Source organism: Amphibalanus amphitrite, unplaced genomic scaffold (assembly GCF_019059575.1).
Source record: "Amphibalanus amphitrite isolate SeventyFive unplaced genomic scaffold, NRLGWU_Aamphi_draft 000598F_arrow, whole genome shotgun sequence".
Lineage (NCBI taxonomy): Eukaryota > Metazoa > Arthropoda > Thecostraca > Balanomorpha > Balanidae > Amphibalanus > Amphibalanus amphitrite.
This window is the reverse complement of record NW_024882092.1, coordinates 394531-417852: the sequence shown is the minus strand read 5'-3', so window position 1 is coordinate 417852 and position 23322 is coordinate 394531. Positions and strand designations below refer to the sequence as shown.

At 46.1% G+C, this 23322-nt stretch overlaps 1 protein-coding gene across 1 annotated transcript in view; it reads right to left on the bottom strand.

The window, feature by feature from the left end:
* Positions 1-23322, bottom strand: part of LOC122394555 (transient receptor potential cation channel trpm-like) — a 291178-nt gene that overhangs the window by 9432 nt on the left and 258424 nt on the right. The window contains exon 11 of the mRNA XM_043391514.1: positions 938-1062. Coding sequence (XP_043247449.1) covers positions 938-1062 — 125 coding nt within the window. The remainder of the gene's footprint in view (positions 1-937; positions 1063-23322) is intronic.

The following is a 23322-nucleotide window of genomic DNA, read 5'->3' as shown; positions in this document are numbered from 1 at the left end:
CATCAGTGACCCATCAGTAGCCCCCAGTGACCCACCAGTAGCCCTTCCCGCCAGTGACCCATCTGTAGCCCCCCAGTGACCCACCAGTAGCCCCCCAGTGACCCACCAGTAGCCCACCAGTGACCCACCAGTAGCCTCCCAGTGACCCACCAGTAGCCCCCCAGTAGCCCCCAGTGACCCACCAGTAGCCCCCAGTGACCCACCAGTAGCCCCCCAGTGACCCATCAGTAGCCCCCAGTGACCCACCAGTAGCCCTTCCCGCCAGTGACCCACCAGTAGCCCTTCCCACCAGTGACCCACCAGTAGCCTCCCAGTGACCCACCAGTAGCCGGTCCCGCCAGTGACCCACCTGTAGCCCCCAGTGACCCACCAGTAGTCCCCCAGTAGCCCCCAGTGACCCACCAGTAGCCCCAGTGACCCACCAGTAGCCCCAGTGACCCACCAGTAGCCCTTCCCCTCCCAGTGACCCACCAGTAGCCCTTCCCGCTAGTTGCCCATCAGTAGCCCCGCCAGTGACCCACCAGTAGCCCCCAGTGACCCACTAGTAGCCCCCCAGTGACCCACCAGTAGCCCTTCCCACCAGTGACCCACCAGTAGCCCCCACTGACCCACCAGTAGCCCCCCAGTGACCCACCAGTAGCCCTTCCCACCAGTGACCCACCAGTAGCCGTTCCCGCCAGTGACCCACCAGTAGCCTCCCAGTGACCCACCAGTAGCCGTTCCCGCCAGTGGCCCACCTGTAGGCGCCGCCCATCAGTGACCCACCAGTAGCCGTTCCCGCTAGTGGCCCACCTGTAGGCGCCGCCCACCAGTAGCCGTTCCCGCTAGTGGCCCACCTGTAGGCGCCGCCCATCAGTGACCCACCAGTAGCCGTTCCCGCCAGTGGCCCACCTGTAGGCGCCGCCCACCAGTAGCCCTGATCCCGCCAGTGGCCCACCTGTAGGCGCCGCCCATCAGGTGGTTGATGACCAGGCCGATGTCGAGCAGCGAGTACCGGCCGCGGCTGTAGTTTTTACGCACATCCTGGACGATATAGTGCAGCGAGTTGGGCGGCCCCTGCTTCTGCGGGTCACACGGCACGCAGTTCAGGCTGCAGCGTCAGTCACACAGCCGTGCACTCGGTACAGGCTGGCGCCAGTCACACAGTCGTGCACTGGGTTACAGTGGCAGGCTGCACCCGGACGAGCCAGGGCTGGCACTCAGAGCAGCGTCCCGAGTCTGAGCTGGAGTCGGAGTTGGAGTGACCGAAAAATCGACTCCACAGCCCTGAAGAAAACAAACCACAGTCCAAAAAAAGGAGAAAAGATTCTTCCTCGCTGTATCAATGTTGGGGGCACACCCCTCGGCTGTAAAGTTAGGGGAAAACGCACCTGCTGCCCTTCCCCCTCCTGTACCCGGGCCAATGTTTTAACACCTCATACTCGTCGCTTAAATTTGTTAGATGGTAGACGGGTCAACTTTGAACTTTGGCCGTTTCTTTAACAGTGTAGTTTATGTTAGTCTGTTTAATTACTCGTTTGTTTGGTTGCTCTTTGCTCACCTAGGTTACTGTTTGTTGTGTTTGAACGGAAGATTGTTGAACGTTACTGTGTTTGAACGCCGGCCTGTGGCGGAGCCCTGAGTTTTGCCGAGCATTAGGCCCCCGCCCCTATGACCCATCCGGGCCAACCTGGGTACCGGTCCCAATTGAAAGGGACCGGTCGGCCGCCCGGGCGGGCGGGGCGCCGGCCTGTCGAGTGTCGGGTCAGGTCGGCGCTCCCCTCGCCCGGGCGGTGGTTAGGGGGATTCCAGGACAAAAAGTCAAAAGACAAAATGTCAAAAGACAAAAAGTCAAATGCAAAAAGTCAAAATGGATAAAAGTCAAATGGAAAAAAGTCAAATGGATAAAAGTCAAAACGGATAAAAGTCAAAAGACAAAAAGTCAAATGGCAAAAAGTCAAAACGTCCAAAAGTCAAAAATGCAAAAAGTCAAATGGCAAAAAGTCAAAATGTCGAAAAGTCAAAAACGCAAAAAGTCAAAAGTAAAAAGTCAAATGGCGAAAAGTCAAAATGGCAAAAAGTCAAAAACGCAAAAAGTCAAAAGCAAAAAGTCAAATGGCAAAAAGTCAAAATGGCGAAAAGTCAAAAACGAAAAAAGTCAAAAGCAAAAAAGTAAAATGGCAAAAAGTCAAAATGGCGAAAAGTCAAAAACGCAAAAAGTCAAAAGCAAAAAGTCAAATGGCAAAAAGTCAAAAAACGCGAAGAGTCAAAAGACAAAAAGTGAAAAACGGCAAAAAAGTCAAAATGATAAAAATCAAATGGAAAAGTCAAAAAAGAAAAAGTCAAAAGGAAAAAGTAATATATCTAAAAAACCATAAGACAAAAAGTCAAATGATCAATGTCAAAATTCCTAAAATTCAAAAACCATAAGCCAAAAGCAAAAAGTCAAAACCGCAAAAGGTCAAATTAATAAAAGTGTTGCTAGCCACATGCCAAATATCAGCGCAATCGGTCCAAACGTTCTCGAGATATAGAAGCGCGGTCTGCACGTGCGCACGTGCTGGTACACCCCTATACTCACACACTGACATGAATTGGTTGTTGGGTGCCCAGCTGTGTCCCAAGTCTCAGCCCAATCGGTCCAGCCGTCGTGCGGTTATTGAGGATAATAGTTTTCGGGTGTGTGCAAAGTACCCCAAGTTTAGCACGCGCCACGTGCCAAGATCGACACTCAGACAACATGGTGTCCATGCCATACAACTTTTACATCCAAGTGGTATTCAGCAAAGAAGACCGCTTGTCGATGCGGCATGCGGTTCTTGAGTTATAAGGGTTTGAAGAGCGTGATGGGGTCGTGTCGGGTCGGGTCGTGTCGGGCCGGGTCGCGCATACTCAGATTTTTGCCTTAAACACGAAAGAACTCGCTCGCTCGCTGCGCTCGCTCGCTCGTAATTAACCCTATGGCGTTGCATGGAAAGAAATGAGTTCAAACTGCCTCGAGCCCCTCCAACATTGAGAAAGTTCCAGCGCCAGTGCTCCCACATGTAATAATAACCTGTGAATCATTTTCATTTTATTACTTAATGGATTCGTTCATTAAAATATGTTAATTTCTCTTAACCAAATTTCTATAAACCCAGCGCGTTGGATGCTGGACCAGTCAGCGATGACCGTACAGAGACCAGAGAGCGTGATTGGACGGAGGGGACCGCGTCCAGTCTATCGGGCACGTTTAAACTTTCAGATAAAATTTTGCCATAGCACTGGAATTGCACGATGGGGCAGTGGTGACCCGGGAACGTTTGAAAAGTTGATGGGGTAGGTTGAAAGTTGAGGGGATAAAAATTGCAACTCAAAATTTTGAAATCATCTCGTCTTTTGTATTTTTTACTTTAAGTCCATTGACGTCATTTAAGCGTTAATCACATGGTATTTTTTTATTTTGAGGTTTTGGCTTTTCACCAGGTCCTCCTCTCAGGGGCGACACTTTCCGAAAATTATTGGTAGGGCTCTAATGTAATTTGTAAATTTTTGCCAATTCAAAGCGATTCTTTCCACGCAACGCCATAGGCATAATGTTAAATTTCCAAAATTATTGGTAGGGCTCGGGCCCTACCATGCCTATACAAAACGACACCCATGCCTCCTCTAACATGTTAACTGCGGGAGCTGCAGCCCCCGCAGTCATCCTCCAAACTGGTCACTGAGGGGTACCATAGTCATTTTTTAGTCTTAGACGTTTTTGTTAGGGGTTACCTTAGTCATTGCCCGTGATCGGGCCCCCCAGTCAAAACTGCTTAGAGGAGGCACTGCTTTTCACCCTCTCCCATGGGGGAGGGGCTGCCGCCGCCCGGTGCTCCGCGCACCACGGACGCCGCGCGAGCGCTGCTGGCGCGGCGGCGCGCACTGCTCGGCCCGCGCGCCGAGTATACGCCACGGTGGTGAACCGGCGGTGTCGAGCGGCCATCAGACGTGACCACGCGGCATACTATGCTGACCAGCTGCGTGAGGCAGGACCGGCGAGGATGTGGACAGTGCTGCGGCCGGTGATCGGGGCGGGGAAGAGTGCCACTGCTGCTGCGCCAGCGTGCACGCCGGAAGCGCTCAACGCGTATTATGTGAGCGTGGGCCCCACCACCGCAGCCAGCGTCCCTGCCCCGCTGCTGCGGACCCCGGTACCTGTCAGAATCCCTCGCGTACTCACATGTTCCTTACAACTTCAGTGGGTAGGGTACGTTGCGCTGTATAATATTTTTCAAAAGATGAAAAGATCGATGCTTCGACTTTTATCCTTTTGACTTTTTATTTCAGACTTTGACTTCGACTTTTCTATTTTATACTTTTTTTCATTTTTTGACTTTTTGTCTTTTGACTTTTACCCGTTTTGACTTTTTGCTTTTGACTTTTTGTCTTTTGACTTTATTCCGTTTTGACTTTTTTTCTTTTGACTTTTACTCGTTTTGACTTTTTGCCTTTTGACTTTTTTCCATTTTGACTTTTATCCTTTTGACTTTTTGCATTTTTGACTTTTTGTCTTTTGACTTTTACACGTTTTGACTTTTTGCTTTTGACTCTTTGTCTTTTGACTTTTTTCCGTTTTGACTTTTATCCTTTTGACTTTTTCATTTTTGACTTTTTGCATTTTTGACTTTTTGTCATTTGACTTTTTGCGTTTTTGACTTTTGCACATTTTGACTTTTTGCTTTTGACTTTTTGTCTTTTGACTTTTATCCGTTTTGACTTTTATCTTTTTGACTTTTATCCCGTTTGACTTTTTGCATTTGACTTTTTGTCTTTTGACTATTTGTCTTTTGACTTTATTCCTTTTGACTTTTTGTCCGGTTACCGGTTAGGGGGCACCCCCGGGAAAAATGATTTTCCGGGGGTGCGGGCGGGGGCCCGCGGCCCGTGATTCGTTACGCCAACGAACAATCGAAACGGAAGGAGTGGCGCCCGCTCACTGTCTTCGACAATCGAGTTTACTATGTTGTGCATGCTGTGTGTCCTGCTATGCATGTTTAATAAAAAAAGCAAAAAAAAAAATTTGAACTTTGGATGGCCATCATGTGAAAATTATGCGATTTTGGGATAGATGACTTCGGATTATGGCGTCAGCGACCTCATCTTACACGTTGCAGTGAATAAATCCACAAAAACTTTGGAGAAAAAATGATAATATGTACTTTAACCCTCGCCAGCCGAGGGCCTTTTCCAAAACACGGACAGCGAGGGTACGACCCCCGTGGCGATTGGCTCCTATGGCACTTAGAAACACCAAATTTACAGGGTAGGTCGGCCCATAGGAGATCTCGCCGCCGTTTAACTTCGGTGACTCTAAGTCAATATTTAGGGGGGTTGGGAAGGGGGGTGTAAAAGTGCAAAAATTTCGCTAAAACATGTCAAAAGTTTTTTCCCTTATAACTGTTTACCTAGCTACAATTCTGCAAAAACAAAAGCACCAGTGAACTCAGCACGTCCGTGCGCATCAAATGATGCACTTTGTTACTAAATAAGTGAACTTAAAGTAATTAATTATGATTAACATAATCAAAATGCAGCATATTGGATATCATTCGAACCGCCTGATCACAAGGAACACAATGACACCATTTTTGAAGCTGTAGCCTCATTGTGTGCCAAGTTATTAGCAGAAACGTAGTTTGACCTTAGTTGACCTAAGCTGACCCGACCCCAGCGTTCCTGCAGCTTGCAAACAAAAGTATATGTAGATCAAGGTAGTACAACACAAAAACCTTATATAGAGCACAAATCTCTTATCTTTGCACATTCGGGCAAATTTTCTTAAAAATTGTCATGACCTCTAGATGACCTCAGGTCAACCGAATTGGAAAAAAACTGGGGTGCATAAAGTTTTAATGAGATCGATTAAGAGCTCTAGTTTTCATGAACAAAATAGTGCATTTTAGTGCCATTTTAACAATGTAAAGGTTTTTGTGACCTTGTAACCTGACCTCAAGTCACTGGAACCTAGGACGCCCAGGTCATGTGACAAATAGATGCCCCAGGTCGTGTGTGCAATTTGGTAGCGCTACGTGCCATAGCACCCACGCTATCAACGAAGAACTCTGGCATTCAGTTGCCGCTAAACTAGTCCAATTTTCCTCTGACCTTGTACCGGTTTTTGTGACCTGGTGACCTGACCTTGAAGGACTGGGACCTGAAATTTTCAAGATAGATGCGAAAAGGTTGCCCCAGAGGGTATGCCAAACTTGCGCCGCCGATTTTACGTTGCTTGCGAAAAAAAAACTTAGGGGGGGAGGTGCATCAACTTACTTAAACCCTCGCCGAGCGAGGGTTTAAGTTGGATAATTTTCCTGAGGATTACATTACGGGTGCTCGAAATTTCTTACCAGTGACATCACGATGATCCCTGCTTGAGCCTTACAAGCATGCCTTCTGTATAGGGGTTCGACCTTGACCACCGCCGGGTCAGGACGTGTCCGCGCGCGCTCCGCGAGCAGAGCAGTGAGAGCGAGCCGTGCGAGACGTGTCGAGTTACAGCTATTCACAGTGACTGAGACAGTGACAACCCGCTAGTGTCTGTGCCAGTGAGCACCCGGTGGCACCATGGGGGACGCGGAGATGAAGGCCAAGTTTTTGGACGCCATCAAGGATCCGGAGACCGCAGCCGCGCTGGAGGCCGTACTCGCTCCTATGGTCGCCGCGGCCGTCAAGGCGGCGATGGAGAGTAAGGAGGAGGAGATCGCCGTGCTGAGAGAGGAGCTCAAGGAGACGAGGGCCAAGCTGGACGACCTTGAGCAGTACTCTCGTAAGAACTGTCTCAACATCTCCGGAATTCCGGAGACGGTAGGCGAATCAACCGCGCAGCTGGTTCGTGATATCGCCGGCACCGCACGCTGGGCCGGCGGACCGGAAAAGCGCTAGAAATATCCCTAAGAGTGACTTTCCACACTATGAACAAAATATGTATCATTCGATCCCAAATTGATCAAAGCATACGATTCTGTTTCTGATGCCATTTTTGCCCTAAGGTCGAAATTGAGGTGGTCAGTGGCCACCTCACCTGAAATAGCTGCTATGCCACCCTACCGCGGTAGGGTGGCATAGCAGCTATATCAGGTGACTTAGCAGACGATATCTCGAAAAGTAGCAGTAATAGGCAATAATCGTCAAGAGGGCATGGCAGACAATTGACTAGTTGTTTGCATGACATGCTCATCTTTAGCGGCTCGAAATAACATTTCTCAAAAAGTCTAACTAAAGAGCAAGTTGTTGTTGATTATCACTGACTTGTGTTTGGGGGTTCATAATGACTTAATTATTGACTTTGGCCCAAAAACTTTGACAGCATTGTGTGCGTTGATCAATTCTGAGCTCAGGGACATATATTTTATTCAGATTATAAACATCCGTTTTTCATAAATTTCAGCGTTTTGAAGAGCGCCGGGCCGTCAGTAGAGTGGCGAGGTGACAATTGCCCCTACATCATGTGGTTGACTGGCGCATATCTCGAAAAGTAGGAGGGAAAAGCAGCAAAGCACCCATATGGAACGAAAGATGAGTAATCAGAGGCTAGTATAAGATGTTCATTTTTAGCCGCTCGAAATAACGTTTTTATAAAAGTCTATTTAAAAATTTAGATATGATTTTTATTTAGGTCTTGCAGCTGCTTGCAAAAAGCTAGCTTATTTTGCAGAAAAGCGATGCCATATGTAAGAATGTTGTTGGTACAGTGAACAACAGTGCCCGGAACTAGTCTGACAGAAAATTGCGTTCAAAACGACAACTGGTCAACTAATAAATATCAACTAAAGATTAGCATTAAAATCGGCAAATGTGGTGGCCACTAGCGGGTCTAAATAGTCTTGTGTTTGGTGACAACTGACCACCTCAATTTCGACCTTAGGGCAAAAATGGCATCAGAATCGTATGCTTTGATCAATTTGGGATCGAATGATACATATTTTGTTCATAGTGTGGAAAGTCACTCTTGGGGGTATTTCTAGCGCTTTTCCGGTCCGCCGGCCCAGCGTGCACCGTGGGCGTCACCATCAACCAGACGGACATCGACACCTGTCACCGTGTGGTGCGTCAGGCCGCTGGCAAACCGCCAACAATCATCGTCAAGTTCGCCCGGTTTGACCAGCGCCAGGAGCTCCACGCGGCACGCAGGCAGCTGCGAGAAGTGGCGGCGCCAGCGGGGGGACGCTTCACGACCCAGCAGCTGGAGAAGGTTTTTGTCAGTGACAATCTGACCCAACACCGACAGTCAGTACTGTACGCTGCCCGCCAGCTGAGGAGGAAGGGAAAGCTGTTTGCAGCATGGAGTGACGTCGGCCGTCTGAAGCTGCGTGTCACCAGGGGTGGTGACACTAAACTCATCACCTCCTTCGACGACCTGCGCGACATAGTGGGAGGCGACCCCGATCTGCCGTGCGCCGATTCCGTCGCCCACCCTGCGGCCGCCGCTGCCGACTCCGTCGCAGCGCGTGTCGCACCCGTGCCGAACGTTCCCATCGAGCGACCGGCCGTCTCCAAGGGCAAGGGTAAGCGTGGGGCCCGCTAGCGCCCGACCTGAGCGCGCCCCTGCCGGGACCGCAACGTTGGCCCGTGTTGGCACGGAGCCAAGCGGTGATCGAGCGCCGAGCGGGCCGCGCGGGCCGCGCGGCGGCGCCCCAGGCTGTGACGTCAGACGGTAGAGGGTTGGAGTCTGGAGGTGAGCCGTGGGGTAGAGGGGTGGCTGGGTGTCGGGTGGGGAAGGGAGGGGAGTGGGGATCGTGGAACCTCAGCCGAGGCGGAGGGAGGGGAGGGCAGCGGGGAGGCACGGTGACATTTAAATTTGTAACGCAAGTTAAGCTGCGTGATTCGCTACCCACTACCTAGTGTTTTCTCGTGTTAATGCCGTGTTAACTTGCCATTTGTTCGACTTTGTTGCGCCTTTGTTCGCTGTTGTTTAATTCGTACCTTTCTTCTGCAACATACTACTCTTGCACAACATATACGCGAACGACCTGCCACTATACACCGATGAGTCTACCGGTATCATCGCCTACGCAGATGACGTACAGGTTTACGTTTCTGGCGCCTCAAAAGATGTGAAAAAGCTTACACAGGCCATGGAAAACAGTCTGACCATCCTTTCGAATTGGTACGGCTGTAACGGTCTCAAAATCAACGCAGCGAAAACTCAGCTCATAGCGCTCGACACGCGTGAGCTGATCCGTCGTCTCCCCCCGGTCAGCGGTGACTTCTGCCGATCAACCATCACCGCCACCAACTCTGTCAAGAATCTAGGTGTGTGGTTTGACAGCGATATGAGTTTTGCCACTCACACAGATGACGTCGTGCGTCGGTGCACTGGCTCCCTATGCGGACTGAGCCACAGTAGGCACTGCCTCCCACAGTCGGTGCTAGTGACGCTGGTCCAGGGCCTGGTGTTCTCTGTGCTCCGTTACGGTCTGTGTGTGTACGGGTCCAGCAACGTAACTCAGCGCAGAAGGTTACAGAAAGTGGTGAGATTCGCGGCTCGAGTGGTGTCAGGTCGAAGGAAATTCGACAGTATCAGCGATGTCATAGATCACCTGGGCTGGCTCAGCGTAGACAGCATGTTCAGGTATCATAACATGACTGTGCTGAACAAGATATTAAAGGGACTATCCCACCTTTAACATGGGGTTTGAGTTGAGATAGCCAAGTTTGCGGCGAGGTTCAGAAACCACTATCTATCTAGGTTGCAACCCCCGCGGCCTCCTGGTGTTGAAGAAATTCGTTCCCTTCATTTGAAAATGGGCCTTGTACAAGGCCCTATCTTCAACATGGAGCGACCGTTAGTGTGACGTCACCTCGTTTAGTTATTCTGATTTAAATGGGTTTGTTCGTTGAAAAATCGCTTAAAACTTGGTCTGAACTTTGTTGTGGTGCCTACAGAGTAAAAAGAATCAGCTTTATGACAGTAATGTGGCCTGGGGAAGGACGTAATTTTGGGCTGTGACGTCACATATTTGAAAGTTTGTGTTTGGAATATGGGAAGCCTAAGATGTTTAATGAAAAATAAATGCCAGAACCGTGTTCCTGGTCATCCAATCTATAAAGTCGGGCACAATTTAACTGGTTTTAACAATATTTTAGAAGGTGGGATAGTCCCTTTAACGACTTCCGAACCACAACACCTGGCCCAAAACCTAGTTACCAGGCGCAGCGTAAGTGATAGGGAAACACGACAGAGTGAGTTACTTGCCATTCCCGCCATTCGATCTGAGTCGGGACGGCGTCGCTTCATGTTCGCTGCTGTATCCGGGTACAATGAGCTGTCGGTCAGTCTGCGTGGTCTTAGTCATTCAGCGTCTAAGCGCAAACTGAGGGACCATCTCCGGCAGTTAGAGCGCGCCGACTGAAATCCCTGATGCGGTGCGACTCTATGATTGTATCTTGGTACGTATGAGTGCATGTTTGAGATCATTCTTCCCATTACACAACTGACTCGAGGCATGGAATAGCCACTGCATGCGGTGGAATTGCCTCACGATGTGAAATAAATAAATAAATAGGTAAATACTCTTCATTGTGCTTGTGTTTCCCTCGTGCCATTGTTATTTTAGGTCATTGATATTTTAAGGCTTTGTTATTTTAAGTCATTGTTTTGTAAGCCCATTATAGCTTTACAGTCCTTTATTGACTGCTGAACGTGACGTGAACGATGCCTGCTCTTGCTTCCAATACATGCTTCCAACACAGTTTCAAACCAGCGGAACGTTTGCTCACTGTCCTTTACTTGCACTTATTTATGCCGGGTGCTCACTGGTCATGCTTTATTTGCGCTTATTACTACGCCAGCCTTAAAACTGTACTGTTCTGTCTCAGACTGGTCCGCTGCGTCAGCTGCCGCGCCCGCCGCCTCAGCGTGCTCTCTGCAGCCGACCGTCGTGGCCCGGACCGCGGGTTCTGGCGGAGCGCCGCAGGCCGCCCGACCGTCGCCGTCTCACCCAGCACCACGCAAGTCCTTACAACACTTCACACACCACTCGCAGAGCACACTTACGCACACAACAACGCACCAATCGACAAATAAGTCAGATTCAATTAGTTTTTGAGCTATATCGGTTCCTCAACCTGGCGCAGCTGCGACATTGAAATGTTTTTAGATGTGTTCAGTTTTGAAACTGCTGTGTGCGAGTCAAGCCAAAAGCCAATTATATTTTATGAGTGCTTATGATTAAATTGCTAGCGATCTGTATCTGTTGAGAGAGCAAGAAAGAGAACACTAATTGAAGAAAATAAATTATCCACAGGATCATGACAGCATCGCTCACTACAAGGCTTTTTGAAGTTGAGCGAAGTTGAAGATTTGTGGGGTGATGCGGGTGATGATGAAGTGACAAATGCTGCCTTAAATATTAGATGATAATGGTGAAGCTAGTGCTGTATTAAACAGGGTTTTGGATAATGTAATTGCATTGCAGTAAAATGGAGAGGAAGACAAGGTCAAGATCAATCACAGACTCCTCAAAACAAAGTCAAATTTGTTGCTAATAAATGCTTTGGAAATTTTGAGAAAGGTAGTTTAAGTGTGTTTTCCAGCATACAGTGAGTTAAACATTAATTCATGTTTATGTCTTGCACATTGGCATTCTTTGTAGGATAATTATCCTCATGGTATTGGAATTTGCTAACACTGATAAGTTGCCATTTAACATTGGTAGACTGATGTATTTGATATTACAGTTGATGTGTTTGCCCATTTGTTAGGACATCATGCATTTGGGAGAAATGTGTCATGATTGCCATTTTTCTTCATCCAGTGTCATTTAGCAAAATCAAATTTGAGTTTAGGAGGTTTATCAAAAATGCTTTCAAATATTTTATGACAGTAGTTGATTTTCATGATACCGACAAAATACCAAATGCTTTTGGTATATAATACCGAATACCGAATCGGTATTGGTTCGGTATCGGTATACCGAAATTTTGGTAACCGATTGACACCACTAGATATAACACTGTGACACATTTTGACACTAAATTAAAAGATGCTCTGGACGAACTCAGCCTGACTCAACTTATTACAACCCCGACCCGACAGACAGACAACACTGCAAACCTATTAGACTTGATCGTGATTGACAACGATAATTTAATCCTCGACTGTGGAGTCCTGTCACTTTTTCCAACATAGATCATATTCCCGTCACAGCTACACTCAATATCGATACCTCCGGCAACCAGACTTTACTTAAAGAAATATGGGACTTTAATAAACTTGACGCTGACAAACTGACTCAGACATTAATTAATATTGATTGGGAAGAAGTTCTAGACGGCGATGTACATTTATCAGCTAAGAAATTTACTTCAGTTCTTCTAACGGCAGCAACAGACAGCATCCCAAAAAAGACGATAAAAAGCCGACAAAATGACAAACCTTGGGTGACCAGTGAACTGAGACGGAACATGCGCAAAAGAGACCGACTCTTTCGACAAGCACAACGTGGACAGAACAACAGCCGAAACACACAGAGAGCCAAAGCAGCACTCTGGGACAAGTTGAAAAGACAGCGAAATCTAGTTACGACAATAAACAGAAGACTTCGAAACGACTACATAGAAATAAAAGCAAGAACACTGACTGAAAGAAGACATGACCCATTCACGTACCACAAAATATTGAAATCACTAATGGGTAGACGTCACCACAAAAATATACCAACATTAGAAAACGACTTAGGAGACTTAGTGACTGACGATACACGTAAATCTGACATATTCAATACTCATTTTGCATCACAAACACATTTGGACACACGCGCACTATCGTTACCCCCTGCCCTGAATTTTGACACAAATACTCCAGAACTTCCTTTGATACGAGTAACAGAGCGACAGGTGCTAAAAGAATTGAATTCCCTCGATGTCCACAAACCAACTGGTCCGGATAATATCCCCATTAAACTGTTGAAACTTACTGTCCTACTTATTTGCGAGCCATAGCTGCACTATTTAACAAATCTCTTACATCTGGCAAATTTTCGACCATTTGGAAACAGGCAGTAGTTACACCCATCTACAAAAACTCAGGCTCTCCATCGGACTTTCGACAGTATCGCCCTATCAGCCTCCTGCCATGTTTATCTAAAATTCTCGAAAAGCTTGTGTTTTCATCCATCTACTCACATCTCACTGATAACGGGCTTCTGACAGACAAAGTGGTTACAGGACAGGACATAGCACGCAAATTCAACTGACGTACCTCACTCATAACATTTACAAACACCTAGACTCAGGACGTGACGTCACTGCTATTTACCTTGACATATCAAAATACTTTGACAAGATTTGGCATGACGGACTTCTTTATAAAGGCAAAAACGAATTCTACATCACTGGAACACTTCTTTGTTGGCTAAAATCATACCTGACAGACCGGACGCAACGAGTGAGAATAGGAGACTCCCTTTCCACTACTAAAACGATTGGAGCTGGCTGCCCACAGGGCTCAGTGCTGGGGCCGCTTCTCGCGCTGATGTATCTTAACGGACTTAAAGGACTTAAAGCCAAAGTGACCAATGACATCCTTTTTTACGCCGACGATACGTCCATCCACGCATCACACACAACGGAAGACATTGACTCAGTACAAGACTCTCTACAGCGCGACCTCGATTCCATCAACGAATATGCTAAGCAATGGGCGATACAGTTCAACAAAAAGAAATCAATCCAGCAAACATTTAGTCACAAAACGCAACCAACAATACCAAAATTACATTTTGCAGGCCAAAACATTCCAACCAACACTGTTGCACGTAAACATTTAGGCGTCACTTTTTCCAAGGACTTACAGGTAGTGTGCAAGCTTTCCTGGACCGTATGGAGTTAATGGCCCAGATAAGGAGAACCGGATTTTTAGAACTTATCCATACCTTCAAAACTCATGGAAACGTCTTAAATTCTTCAAATTTTGAGTACCCCAGTGCGAAATTCGCCCCGACGGGTTGTCGGTCGTACCCCAACCACATTTCACACCACTATGAACCAGTATAGCGCCTTTTGGGGCGACTAACGGAGCGAGCGAGGGGGTGAGTCTTGCACGTGCAAACTTTCGAGGGGGTACCTCCAACTGACTTGTGCACGGCACCCTACTGACCGGTTTCTAGCGATGTGCCAAATTTGAGCACAATCGGCCCAGCCGTTCTCGAGACCTGGGAGCGGCACCCTGCACGTGCGCACGTGCAAAATGGGTCCCAACTGACTTGAACACGGCACCATACTAACTGGTCCCTAACCGTGTACCAAATTTGAGCGCCATCGGTCCAGCCGTTCTCGAGATCTGGAAACGACCCCTGCACGTGCGCACGTGCAGCAGCACCCCAACTCTGGCACATGGATATGCAGTGCCTAGTGGGTGCCTACCTACATGCCAACTTTCAGCGCAATCGGCCAAGTAGTTACCGAGATATTGCAACAATTACAAAACTGACACCTCTTCGTTTTGCACGTGGCACGTGCATAAGGGGTCACCCACATGCATCGGGAATAGTCCAATACTTGGTAGAAGGAATGCAGCTACCCTACAAAAAGTACCGCGTGTAAACGGTCAAGTGGTTGCTGAGATATAAGCCTCGCAAAAGCGTCCGCACGGCCGGCCGGCCGCTCATACTCAGAAATTTCCGTTAATCTAAGGAAAGATTCCGCTCGCTTCGCTCGCTCCGTAACAACCAGTATAACGCCTTTTGGGGCGACTAACGGAGCGAGCGAGAGGGTGAGCCTTACACGTGCGAAATTTCGAGGGGGTACCTCCAGCTGACTTGTGCACGGCACCCTACTAACCGGTCTCTAGCGATGTGCCAAATTTGAGCACAATCGGCCCAGCCGTTCTCGAGATCTGGGAGCGTCACCCTGCACGTGCGCACGTGCAAAATGGGTCCCAACTGACTTGTGCACGGCACCCTACTAACCGGTCACTAACTGTGTAGTGTACCAAATATGAGCGCAATCGGTCCAGCCGTTCTCGAGATCTGGAAACGACCCCTGCACGTGCGCACGTGCAGCAGCACCCCAACTCTGGCACATGAATATGCAGTGCCTAGTGGGTGCCTACCTACATGCCAACTTTAAGCGCAATCGGCCAAGTAGTTACCGAGATATTGCAACAATTACAAAACTGACACCTCTTCGTTTTGCACGTGGCACGTGCATAAGGGGTCACCCACATGCATCGGGAATAGTCCAGTACTTGGTAGAAGGAATGAAGCTACCCTACAAAAATTACCGCATGTAAATCGGTCAAGTGGTTGCTGAGATATAAGCCTCGCAAAAGCGTCCGCACGGCCGGCCGGCCGGCCGGCCGGCCGCTCATACTCAGAAATTTCCGTTAATCTAAGGAAAGACTCCGCTCGCTTCGCTCGCTCCGTAATAAATGCACACACTGAATATACATTCTTGGACGATACCGCGAAAACGAAATATTTCTATCGAGAGTTTTCAAAGGATTTCATGCACGAGGCCTTGGCCGAGTGCATGAAATTCTTTGAAAACTCGAGATAGAAATATTTCGTCGCGGTAGAGTCCTATGATATTACACTGACTTACATATTGTATTTCCTGTATGTTTCTTAATATCGTTCGTTATTTGCTTAAAAAGGCCGAAATATGCATAAATAAAATACAGTAACATTAACTACACGTTAAATACTGAAATACTGGCAGTTCTGATTACTTAACAGTTCAGCAAAGCTTACAAATTTTCTTTAAAACAGAAGCCCTCGATGAAATCAAGCTATCCAAGAAAACCATCCAAGAAAACGTCTCGCGCAAAGTTTCTTGGATGGCTGGATTGCATTGCAAGACTGCATCAAACATACAGGAAATCGCTATTACCGATAGGCTCATCCAATCAAGTTTCGATAAACCCGTTCATCATCATCTCCTGCGGTTTCGAACACGCCTGTCAGGTGGTGCGGTAGACCGCGCCCAAAGCCAGGGCCCCGGTAACGTGAGGTAGCCGAGTCGAGGCAGCGTGCGCTGACCCAAGCCGCGGGGCCGCGCGTCCTCCCGGTGTCATGTGATAGCCCGGGGCTGCCCGGGGATGCGGTAGACCGCGCCCAAAGCTGCGGCCCCGGCTTGGGTCAGCGCACGCTGCCCCGACTCGGCTACCTCACGTTACCGGGGCCCTGGCTTTGGGCGCGTTCTATTCATACTTTGTGGTGCGGTGGTGGTGCGTCGGGCCGCGCGCTCTGACTCCGGCCAAGAAAAATGCGTCAGCTGATCATTGTCATTTCTGCCACTTTCATGTGGTGAGATGGGGTCATAACTTTAGAGACGGCTGTTTCATATCAATTATTTTACAAATTAATGTTCGACAGCCAAATTAAAGAAACAATACCAATACAGGCTTACAGTTTAAATTCGACATTGTGTTGTCTACAATGAGACAGCTGATAACTGGGGCATTCCACGATAGATCGACCAAAGCCCTGCACCCTCATATTTTATTTATTTGCTTAAAGGGAGATAATGACCTTTTTCCACAAAATCTGAGTTAGGACCATTTTCTGACAAAACACAACAAGTTATAATGTAAATTAAAACCATTTTGCTCAATTCGGTACCTTCCCGCAAATATCTCAACTTGAAGTCACGTTAGCGGGGAGCGCTGAAAATGACCGTTGAATAAGTACTTACATCACTTTTTGGTACTTGCATGTAATTTTGTAAAATGAGCGTATTCCTTTCATTTGATTTTCATCACATCTAGTTAGTTAATGGTCGTCTATAGTGCCTTCAAAAGATATTCATGGTTTGGGGGTGGTTTATGTCTAAATTTACGCAACTATTTTTCCTGTTCATCATCTGACGCCATATGCTGCTATTTTAGTAGCAACGACTCAATTTTGAATCGGTCCCACCGACTGCACAATAAAAGAAGATAGATACAACACTTTTGCGGCATCACTGAAAAACTTATGCAGTACTGTTATCAAAATTCTCATAACACCGTTCGACAAACCTGAAGTCTTTTTGAAATAAATATGCCTGTATTTTTCGCTTCAGGCTCTGACGCCAAAATAATGAATTTCGTAGTCGCAATCGCAAGATTTGGCTGCGTTTCTGGCGCATGCCGTTCATTTGTGGCGCTTGGAAACTTGGAAACAAAGAAGCGTAGGCACTATGTACCCCCGAATTAGAATATAATTAATTCTAAACCGAATTAACTCTAATTCAAATTAGAATCCTTACAACCAAGCAACGACAAGGCGATAACATAAACAAAAACCCAAGCGTCGCTGTTTGAAACAAAAGCGCCATATACTGCGACTTTTTTTTTATAGAGAAGGACAACGCATTTCGGTGGGTGTTACAAGTACTGCAAGTACTGCTTCCTTTTTGCAAAAATAAAAGCCTTTTTCACATACGAAAATGTGCTAGGAAATTTTCATATTTTATAGAAACTACAATAGAAATAGTATAGATGTCGAGTAATTTTTATTTAAGAAAAAAGAAAGCTCATTATCTCCCTTTAAAATTGGTCTAATGGGTTGTTATGGGAGGGGAAGCCAGCTGTGCCAATGATTTTTTTCTTCGAACAACGGTTTCCGAGATATAGCCTCAGGCAATTCCTGGAGGTCACGCTGCAACCCTATTGGCGGCTTATAACTCAGAAACTATTGGTTTTCTATGGTATAAACTTTATATGGTTCAACTCGCAATCAACCAGCAAACGTTTTGGCTATTCCGGATTTTCGATTTTTGAAAATTTTGATCACGTGACATCTTGATCTTTTTTTCGAAGATTGACCTTGATATTTTCCCAACTGAAAGTTGCAATTTTGTCTGATGACGATTAAAGCCTTATCAATTGTCATTCATATGCGACAATAAAAAAGTGGCTTTCGGCCTGCATTGACCTGAAATCAGGTCATTTTTTGACCTGTCCATGTATAAGTCAATGGCAGAAATATCGGCTACCACCGAAACGCATCTGACCGGTTTAAATACTTTTGAATCATGTTGAGTTAGGCTATTATTGATGGCACTGGTGCAGCTTTGTATCAGTGACCCGCTGAAAGGTCATCCGAGGTCACGCGTTGAACACACAATAATTTTCCGTTTTTGGCTGTACCTGTTGATCTAATAAAGAAAGAGACGTAGAATAGGCACCAATCCGTTTGTTTTCGCCTAGCGCCAGTTCGTTTTGAATTTCGATACCGATGACCTGAGGTCAGGCCAATTTCTTGACCACCCCATTATAAGTCAATTGGGGAAAAATCAGCTCCCTTATTTTTACCCTAAAACGCGTCGGAATTGCCTAATATACCATGAGTGACTCCATATGTGACTAACTTTGACTACCTTGAGACCTTTTTTGCTCTTGGTAACTGTGACGTTGCTCTTAGGTCATGTGACGTCATTAAAGGTCACAAATGTTTTTTGCTAATAACTCCTTACAGGTTTGAGATACAGCCGCGCGGATAGGCTCATTGTGTTCAGCTCGTCAAGGCCCATCGAATGATATATATGATGACCTTAAGGTCACGTGACCTAAGGTCAACTTTTGACCTTGACCTTTCGAGTCAACATACACATGTTTCGATGCGGATCGACGAAAGGATCACGGTGGTGCTATTAGTTTGTTCCTAGCTGGGATACTTCGAAAGTTATTCGAGAAAAACTTCATATATATGTAGTGCCGCCATTTAGACATTCTTTTTACCCCTGTGACGTCATCTTTGACCTGACCTGAAAATGACCTGAGTAAAAATTGTAGACCTTATCCATGTGTACCCTTTGCCGTTTACCGCTTGTCACTATCTTGCTTTGTTCTCGAGATCTCGCTGTCGCTCCCGCTCGTAATAATGGGAAGGTCATAAAAATGACCTGACCTGAGGTCAACGCAGGCCGAAAGCCACTTTTTTATTATCGCATATGAATGACGATGGATGAGGCTTTAATCGTCATCAGACAAAATTGCGACTTTCAGTTGGGAAAATATCAGGGTCACTCATCGAAAAAAGGTCAAGATGTCACGTGATCAAAATTTTCAAAAATCGAAAATCCGAGATAGCCAAAACGTTTGTTCAAGGTAGGTACGTTTTTCGGCTACTAGTCGTTTATTGTTTTCGTTTCGAATTTTCGACCTTCGCATCGAGGTCGTTGTCAAGAAACATACAACAATGACGATGACATGCATCGTGAACACGTTTGAAAAATAGTACGGTCATCATATCTAAAAACGTGCAAGTAATCCCTCCAGCTATTTCTGACCTGAAAATCTGTACCCAAAATTAATGAGGAAAAAAGTGTATGAATATATGAAGAATGAATGAATGGCTAACTGACGGACTGACTGACTGACTGACTGACTGAAGAAATGAATGAATAAATGAATGAATGAATGAACGCAGTACATGAGACACACAAATAGGCTGTGACACATTAAAAATACATGCTTAAAATCTTTGATTGCTTGATCGTCGGATCTCGTTGCCCTACCAGCACTGATCCCATAAAGGACTGAAAGCGGTGCCGTCTACTCGGTTGATCGTGTCGTTTTTCTTGACGTGTATTTGTAGCGCTTCTTTCGTGAGTCGTTTCGTTAGATTGTTTTCGTTTTCGAGGACTGTCGTTTTGTTCCAAAGCGGTGTGTGTTCTCCTGGTTCGAAAAGGTGATCTACGAAGGCGCTTCCGTTGTGATTGCAGTTTTTGACGTCTCTTTGATGTTCCTTTATTCTTGTTTGCAGCTTCCGTCGTGTTTGTCCGATGTAGATTTTGCCGCAGTGACAGGGAATTTCGTATACGCAAGGTTTCTCTTCCGGTAGGTGTTTGTCTTTGACTGTTGATAATTTGCTCCTAAGTGTTTGGCTTCTTGAGGAAATGGCACATTCAATGTTGTTCTTTTCCAGGAGGCGCTTCAGGTTGTAAGTTAGTCCCTCGCAGTATGGTAGGACTGCTCGAGGTTTCCTGTCGTTTCGTGTCGTTCTGTGATCCGTCGTTTGTTCGTTCTCTCCGTTTTCTGTCGTTTGTGGTTTCGGCTCTGGTGTTCTTCGTTTTCGTGCTATGTATTTGTGTATCGTCTTCGCTGGGAAACCATTTCTTTTTAAGGCTCGAAGTATGTACAGGAGCTCGTCTTCTAGATGTTCTGGTGAACAAATCTTGAAAGCCCGGTCGACTAGTGACCTCACGACTGCCATCTTCGAGGCCTGTGTGTGATTTGAGTCCCACTGGAGATATAGATCGGAATGTGTGTCCTTTCTGTATATCTTGAAGCTGAATCCGTTTGTCTCTCTTCTGATTTTGACGTCCAGGAAGGCCAGCTCACGATCTTCCTCTTTTTCCATGGTGAACTTGATGGCGTCATTTTGTGTGTTGAGGTGATCCAAAAACCCGTCTAGAGTGTCTTCGCCGTGTTGCCAAATCACTAGAATGTCGTCGACGTATCTGACCCACTTTTTGGGCTTGAGTTCTGATGTTTCAAGCGCTCTCTCTTCAAATGTCTCCATATATAAGTTCGCTATTACCGGTGACAAGGGTGACCCCATACTTGCCCCTTCGGTCTGCTGGAAGGACATTCTAGTGATTTGGCAACATTCTAGTGATTCGACAACAGTGATTCGACAACAACAACAACAACAACAGTGATTCGACGACATTCTAGTGATTTGGCAACACGGCGAAGACACTCTAGACGGGTTTTTGGATCACCTCAACACACAAAATGACGCCATCAAGTTCACCATGGAAAAAGAGGAAGATCGTGAGCTGGACTTCCTGGACGTCAAAATCAGAAGAGAGACAAACGGATTCAGCTTCAAGATATACAGAAAGGACACACATTCCGATCTATATCTCCAGTGGGACTCAAATCACACACAGGCCTCGAAGATGGCAGTCGTGAGGTCACTAGTCGACCGGGCTTTCAAGATTTGTTCACCAGAACATCTAGAAGACGAGCTCCTGTACATACTTCGAGCCTTAAAAAGAAATGGTTTCCCAGCGAAGACGATACACAAATACATAGCACGAAAACGAAGAACACCAGAGCCGAAACCACAAACGACAGAAAACGGAGAGAACGAACAAACGACGGATCACAGAACGACACGAAACGACAGGAAACCTCGAGCAGTCCTACCGTACTGCGAGGGACTAACTTACAACCTGAAGCGCCTCCTGGAAAAGAACAACATTGAATGTGCCATTTCCTCAAGAAGCCAAACACTTAGGAGCAAATTATCAACAGTCAAAGACAAACACCTACCGGAAGAGAAACCTTGCGTATACGAAATTCCCTGTCACTGCGGCAAAATCTACATCGGACAAACACGACGGAAGCTGCAAACAAGAATAAAGGAACATCAAAGAGACGTCAAAAACTGCAATCACAACGGAAGCGCCTTCGTAGATCACCTTTTCGAACCAGGAGAACACACACCGCTTTGGAACAAAACGACAGTCCTCGAAAACGAAAACAATCTAACGAAACGACTCACGAAAGAAGCGCTACAAATACACGTCAAGAAAAACGACACGATCAACCGAGTAGACGGCACCGCTTTCAGTCCTTTATGGGATCAGTGCTGGTAGGGCAACGAGATCCGACGATCAAGCAATCAAAGATTTTAAGCATGTATTTTTAATGTGCCACAGCCTATTTGTGTGTCTCATGTGCTGCGTTCATTCATTCATTCATTTATTCATTCATTTCTTCAGTCAGTCAGTCAGTCAGTCAGTCCGTCAGTTAGCCATTCATTCATTCTTCATATATTCATACACTTTTTTCCTCATTAATTTTGGGTACAGATTTTCAGGTCAGAAATAGCTGGAGGGATTACTTGCACGTTTTTAGATATGATGACCGTACTATTTTTCAAACGTGTTCACGATGCATGTCATCGTCATTGTTGTATGTTTCTTGACAACGACCTCGATGCGAAGGTCGAAAATTCGAAACGAAAACAATAAACGACTAGTAGCCGAAAAACGTACCTACCTTGAATTAAGATGTCTAGTCGTAAAAGCTTGAAATCATATAAAACGTTTGTTGGTTGATTGCGAGTTGAACCATATCAAGTTTTTACCATAGAAAACCAATAGTTTCTGAGTTATAAGCCGCCAAACATAGGGTTGCAGCGTGACCTCCAGGAACTGCCCGAGGCTATATCTCGGAAACCGTTGTTCGAAGAAAAAAATCCTTGCCACAGCTGGGTTCCCCGCCCATCACAACCCAATAGACCAATTTTAAGCAAAAAATAAAATATGCGGGTGTAAATTTTAAGTTTTTTTGGTCGATCTATCGTGGAATGCCCCAACTCATTCCCGTACGTCGTAACTCTATAATGACCTTTGCTTATCGTCACATGTGCGCCGCATTCGCGATTGTTGCCGACGCCTGTTTGCAGGTCAGCCCACTACAGTTGTTATACATATCGAAAAACCGATAAACTTTTAGGCGAAAAAATCACTATTTTAGGCCCATTTTTGATTTTTTTTTGCGATATGAGGTAAAAACAGAAGCTTCTTATCCTAGGAAAAATAAAATGGGAAATCATTGGAAGGTGGCACACTACCTTTAAGATTTCATGACTACATCACCAACATCATTAAGAAAGCAAACATCGCATTAAGCCCATTATATCCCATTGCTAAATTCATTCATAGAGACACGCTTAACCTTATATACACAACATACATACGTACGACCACACCTAGACTATTGTGACACTGTTTTTGACGGACACATAACAGTAAACGACGCCTTACGACTGGAAAAAGTACAAAATCGATCAGCAAGACTAGTGACTGGGGTCCGTTTAAGGACGTCAACAGACCGCCTCAGACATGACTTGGGATGGGATACACTCCCGACCCGACGCCAGCTCCACAGACTACAGCATCTGTCACAGGCTAACCACCACAGTTCACCAACAACCAGAGTAATATTACTAAGTGCTCGAGCGAGGAACATATTGAATATAATTACACCTTTTTGCACTCAAAATAGGCATCTTTTCATTCAATTTCGGCGAATTGCATTCAATTTTAGCGATCTCTCATTTGCTTCGAATAGGGAGATCGCTAAAATTGAATGCAATTCGCCGAAATTGAATGAAAAGATGCCTATTTTGAGTGCAAAAAGGTGTAGATAAATAAAAGAAGTTGACCTTTTCCTCGACATCAAAAATGTAAAAAGCCGAATAATATATTTAAAAAAAACGGTGAGCTTTCGGCCACTGGCCTTTATCAAACCAACGTGATAACAATGTTGGTTTAACATTGTTACAACATTGTTAACAACATTGTTATCACGTTGGTTTGATAAAGGCCAGTGGCCGAAAGCTCACCGTTTTTTAAATATATTATTCGGCTTTT